This window comes from Nuphar pumila, chromosome 9 (assembly GCF_984573655.1).
Source record: "Nuphar pumila chromosome 9, dmNupPumi1.hap1.1, whole genome shotgun sequence".
Taxonomy (NCBI): domain Eukaryota; kingdom Viridiplantae; phylum Streptophyta; class Magnoliopsida; order Nymphaeales; family Nymphaeaceae; genus Nuphar; species Nuphar pumila.
In genome coordinates, this window is record NC_143257.1 from 97,613,811 (window position 1) to 97,619,587 (window position 5,777).

The 5,777-nt window shown below is 37.3% G+C and overlaps 1 protein-coding gene across 2 annotated transcripts; it reads right to left on the minus strand.

Moving 5' to 3' along the window:
- Window positions 1–278: 278 nt before the first annotated feature.
- On the minus strand, window positions 279–5,475 carry LOC149828736 (pseudo histidine-containing phosphotransfer protein 2-like). Of its 2 annotated transcripts, XM_090016949.1 has the most exons (6): window positions 5,373–5,475; window positions 3,806–3,936; window positions 3,516–3,584; window positions 2,730–2,801; window positions 1,816–1,888; window positions 287–633 (listed from the first exon to the last, which is right to left on the minus strand). In XM_090016949.1, exons 1-6 carry the CDS (start codon window positions 5,430–5,432, stop codon window positions 589–591), a joined length of 450 nt encoding a protein of 149 aa, XP_089873075.1. In that variant the 5' UTR covers window positions 5,433–5,475; the 3' UTR covers window positions 287–588. The 2 variants fall into 2 exon arrangements, with proteins under 2 accessions (XP_089873076.1, XP_089873075.1); XM_090016950.1 differs by lacking the exon at window positions 2,730–2,801 and having other exon boundaries at window positions 279–633.
- Window positions 5,476–5,777: the final 302 nt, after the last annotated feature.

Here is a 5,777-nt window from a genome sequence, read left to right on the forward strand (position 1 = left end):
TGATGCCATGATCGAAGGAAAAAACACATTCTCAAGGATAAGATGCGGCGGGTGCAATCAAAGGAAGATCCTTATTCCCGGTGATTGTGCCCTCGAAAAACATAAAGGAAGAAGAAAAGTGTAAATGTGATCTCAGAGAGGGGGGATCCCCGAAAATGTCCAAGATAGATTCATTATTGGGTTAAATATCTCTTAAATAGTCCAACGATGAATGATGACCAGTGTAGATTCGATCTAGTACAAATAAATCCAAATCAAAGCAAATAAGGATCGGTCTAAGATGGATTTGATCTCAACAAACCAAACAAAAGCAAGAAGTCCAAAACCCAACGAAATACTCGACCCAAAAACATGGGTCCAAACAAGAAAAAATAGATCCGATTGATCCAAACAGAAGAACAGATCTAGGATGATTCTTAACATACTCATCTCTTACACCTTATAAGGAAATTTACTCGACATAGATGAAACATTGCAATTATTTTACAGCACTATTGACCATCACTACTAATTCACCACTTAGTGTGATTCTTACTGGTTTGCCTCCATCTCCATCTCCATCACCAGCAGCATCACGGGAAAGCCACCTCACTTAGAAGAAAGATTCTCATGGTATGAAATTTGGCGCTCAATCTGATAAGAAAAAGAAAATATTATTTGATTGGTTTACTGGGGAACTTTCATGGTGGCTATTCATGTGAACATGGGGAATATATGGCCTGTTTAAGATGTCTCTGAATCTTTGCTTTTAGAACTTTCTTCCAAGGGAAAGAAAAAAGAAAGAGCCTTACCTACATTAAACAAATTGATTCATCATCATAGAAAAGAAACAGTGAAAGGACGCGCTTTCTTATGTTCATAGGGTGATTGTTCCTTGGCGTGGTGAAGTGATCCAGGTGTTTCTCTTTTTATTAAAGAGAGAGGGGGGGGGGGGGGGGGGGGGGCGGCAATTGCGGGCTCCGCTTGTGTGGCAGGAGCAGTCAGTGCACGCCTGTTGGACGTTGCAAGTTCGAATCCCAATGGTATAGTTGTATAACTGGTAGGGGTCTGGCTAACCCCAGCTTTCTCTGTGGAAAAAAGAGGAGAATTGGAGGCTTGGGAAACGAGTGGGGCCCCTTTTCAATAAGGGGAATCCAAACCGCCAAACAGTAATAAATTTCTCAGCCTTGATGACTAGATCTGCTTACGGTTGTTCTCCCATGTTCTTACAAGTTTTTGTTGCCTTTTCAATTGAACTTTTCTTTTTCAGTAAATAATCTAGAAAACCAAATAACTCAAAGGTTTTAGAAACATAATAGTGGTTTTACCAGTTTTGGTACAATGCAAAGATCAAATGAGGCATTAACACGCTTTCTCACTAATATAGTAGAAGTTGCTTCATCATTGTGATGGATAACACTACATTTTGAGGACCACTTTATCATGGATTACATGTTGCTAAGATGTCCTTAAAAAGGACTTGACCCAACAAAGGACTGAATTGAGCCCACAAGGGCTCCACATACATAGTTAGGTGGGTCAATTTAAGGCATTCAAGCTGAAGGACATTAAGAGTTCGATACCCAAGGTGTGCATTCTTTGCCACAAAGATGAAGTAGCAGTCTCCCTGGTAGACGATGGGGGTGAGGTAGTGAGCACAGGGTTTTATGGTGTGGCAACCATAGATCGGCAGGACTTTCCAACATGGTTCGTCCCCCGACCTAGCATCGGTTTCTGTGGTTTTTAACTTTTAGTCTGACCCTCACCAAGTTGTCTCGAGGGCAGCTAATTTTCCATCTCAAATAAAGAAATATGTGGACTAAAGATTTGGTGTACCTCAAGAAAATGGTCCATCTTCCTCTTCAATAGAGCATGCTCCCTTTTCACCTGATTGAAGCATTTTAGGCACCTGCATTAGACACACATAACGAACTCAGTATGTTTGCCCGAACTGAACCATTTTGAGAGTATGAGTCAAATTTCATGATTTTCATGTAGATTTGATCACAGATGGGTTTAACATGGTCGATTTAGTATAAATCATGTTTTCCATCTAATAGATTGCATGTGAAAAGCTTTCTTTTAAAGTTAGATTTTGGCTTCTTGTGCAAGAATGCAATCTGGACTGTTCGTTCTTTTATCTTTCTTTAAAGTAGATCTTAAAATTTAAATTTACTGGTTCAAAGTACGTTCATTTTAAAGACTTCAATGAAAATAAAGTTGCAACTTTTTTTTCTTAATATAAACTTTTAGATGTAATTATAATTTCCTTGTGTACTAAAAATCGTAATTTGGATCAAATCAAATTAACTTAAAAAAAAAAATCAAGTTTCAGTGCAATATGTGCTGTAGATTCTTAATCACTCTAAAAACACATCCACACATGAAAGGTACCACATATAATTCATGTTTTACCAAGCTATGTAAAGTATATCTGTAAAGTCCTACACAAGTTTTTTTTAGCTGTTTAGGACAGTTTACGTGAGAACTCTGTTTATGACCAACCTGTTATATGTATTTTTACACTGAGAGAGAGAGAGAGACGAAAAGCGTCAACATTACTTCAAAGTGAAACTCAACAAAGCGTTGAGTCCCACAAGAACAAACACTGAGAGAGAGAGAGAGAGAGAGAGAGAGAGAGAGAGAGAGAAGCGATCAACATTACTTAAAAGTGAAACTCAACAAAGAGGAGTCCCACAAGCACAAACACTGAGAGAGAGAGAGAGAGAGAGAGAGAGAGAGAGAGATACCATTCTTTGTTTTTCTCATCGCAGAATTGCTTAAAGATGATGCACTCATGGTTGATTCGAGCCGCCCCAATGCTAAATCAAATACCCAAAACTTAAGTAGATTAATGAATGACTTAATATCGATGTTTAGCACGATCCAGACAACTAAACGTTGACATGTTAAGAACCAATGGGACCTCTAGCACAATATCATATGGTCCAATGGCTATAACTCTATCTTATTAGAGAAGTGCCGCTACCAAGGGTGACATGCAAAAGTAGTATCGATGCAGGGATAAGAGAGTCGTGGATGTGTGATCGGGTCGAACACTTTTGAATGCGCCTGAGACGTGGCAAAGTCAATCAGTTTCTTAAGAAAAAATCGAATCGAATGAGTCTGGAATTGGCCCCTTTTTACCATCATATGACGTGACATTAAAAAAAAAATGTTAAAAAGTTTTTTTAACACCCTTAAAAAGTATTGAAAAATGAACTTGAAACGGCCTTAAATCAGCCCCTTTTGATTCCAACTGAAGTCTCTACGGGAGAGTTTCCGCAGTGAAATTTTGAGGGAACTCTAAAGTGTCCTTTCAGAAGATATGGGACCTTTTTGAAATATCAGACAAAAGGTAGGAACCTGAATGAAAATTTCCAATTTGTAGCAGCATAATGAACGTTGGACGTGTTCCAGTGATATATATATATATATATATATATATATATATATATATATATATATATATATATATATATATATATATATATATATTGAGAGAGAAACTCTTATTTGTGATAATTATTTTGTACCTGGAACTGCTTCCCCTCAGCTGGTGTATGATAGCATCCAACCTCTTGAAATCCGGTGGGTTCTTCTCACTGCAGTAGAAAATTATCATTGTGATAACAATACTTCTGAAACTATGTCACCACAAAAATGTTCCTTTAAGTTTCTATTGACAGCAGAGTTGGGATATGAAACAGAGACCCCTCTGTTAAAGGCATTAATGCCTCCACTATATGCTTTTCATTGACGGTAATCAAGAGACCAGAGATTTCAATTAAAATATGACACATCACACATGATATAGATCACTTACAGTGCCTGCTCTATGTTAGAGAGCAGCCTAGGAGAGTCATTGAGGAACATTGTTACAACCTCATCTACGAAATGTGGATTGCTTTCATCTTGCAATTCTTCCAGCTGGTTGAATTGCCCATCAATGTAACCCTGCAGTTTAAGGGTAAGAATAAAGGTTAAACAAAAAAAACCAAGAATATATATATATATATATATATATATATATATATATATATATATATATATATATATATATATATATATATATATATATATCGTGGGTAAGGAACCCGGAGAGGTTATTTTGATCAAATCTAACCACAAGGATGTCTTCAGCAATAGTCAAAATAGTAGAAGCGACTCTTGGATCATTGTTTTTTTGAGGTTTGAAAATTTAATATATTGTATTCCGTTGATTTACCAACCCTAGTAAAATCTAACCTATATGTTGGAAAAACATGATCCAAAGGTCACTTTCTACTAGAATTAATATGTTCCTTAGTACAAAACAAGCACCTTGCATTTTTTTTGTTACATGCATAGCCTTTCAGCTTTACATGATGAAATGCGTGGAGAAATAGTCGCCCATGACTATTTATTCCAAAAAAAGGGATAAATAGACTTTTTATTAAATAGCCAAAGACTATTTGTCATAGTACTCAAATGACATTTTACGGTCACTACAAAATAAAGTAATAGATACAAAGTATTAACTCTGGCTTCTAAAAACAGTAGTTGATAGTAATTATGACCTACTGTTTAATAAAGAATCTTAGTAAATAATGGGTTGTGAGACTTTTAACTATGGTCCTTTAAGTTTTAACAGGTATACTATCTCCTATCTATGCAGTACTATAGTCAACGCTTATTTACTACCGTGTTTTTAGTATCAACCATATCTGATGACAGTAGTTAATAGTACAAAATTTTGTAGTGGGTGTTGACATGCAACTAGAAGAGCCAAAATCCAAGATCATGTATCTAGGACGTGTTTAATTACTTTACTACATAAAAGTTCAAATTGTATTTTGGACTTAAAATATATATGAATACAAGTTCAAATTGCATAATGACCCATTTATTGGACACCAAAGAACTCGAAACCAAGCCTTCCACGTTAATCACTGCTTGTCCTAGTCAACTAAATAATTACAAACAATAGAAAATAGTGCAAGACTAAGCGAGTCACTGGGCGGCAAATCATCGCTGAAAGTAATGGGTATGATCAGTCCGTGACTATGTGGACAAAGCTTGGCCCAAATTCAATTTCAGTTTGGTACAGTTTTCTGAGTGAAAAGATCAGGTGCAATATGATTGCACAAATATTTGTAAATTAAGCACCTGGTCACCCTCCATCTTGAGGACAGGCCTGTCAATTGTTGGGCCCAAGGCCTGATTGAGGGTGATCAGGTGCCTAATACACAAAATTTGTGCCATTGTGATTGCACCCGATCCGGACTTGTTTCTGAGGAGTGTTCCACTCCTCTATACCTCGAAGATTAGGAAATTACACGACTTGCTACGAGACTGAGTCCTGAGTCGTTCTGGATAATTCTATTATAGAAATTTGTAGAGGGAACTTTCACCTGTTCGAAAAGAGAGTTCTTGAAGAGAATAAGCTGGCGATGCAATTGAGTGCACTCCATGCCTTTACCACAAATGAGAGAGAGAGAGATATGTTGGGGAGCGGATGTGATAATCAAGAAATGAGCCCCAAGGTATCCCATTTATAGCTATAAAAAGAGCATCAATCCGGGGAGAGAGAGAGAGACTTTGGATTGCTGTGGAGGGGAATTGATGTTCACAAAATGGGCCCGTGAGGCATCCCGTTTGCAGCTTTAAAAGAGGATATCCAGAAAAGGAGCATCATTTGGATGGTGATAGGCAGATGATGATTGTGGAGAGAGAACTTTTTTGCTGCCTCAGTCAGTACATGGGATCATGGTACATTCTCAATTGCCGCACCTAAAACCCATTTGAAAGAACGCTCT

Excerpts from the sequence above, each read along its gene's own strand:
- LOC149828736 (XM_090016949.1), bottom strand. The coding sequence starts at position 5,432 with ATGGAGTGCACTCAATTGCATCGCCAGCTTATTCTCTTCAAGAACTCT. Across the intron at positions 3,937-5,372 it reads AGAACTCTCTTTTCGAACAG|GGTTACATTGATGGGCAATT; the intron begins GTGAAAGTTCCC and ends CTTAAACTGCAG. Across the intron at positions 634-1,815 it reads AGATGGACCATTTTCTTGAG|ATTGAGCGCCAAATTTCATA; the intron begins GTACACCAAATC and ends TTTTCTTATCAG.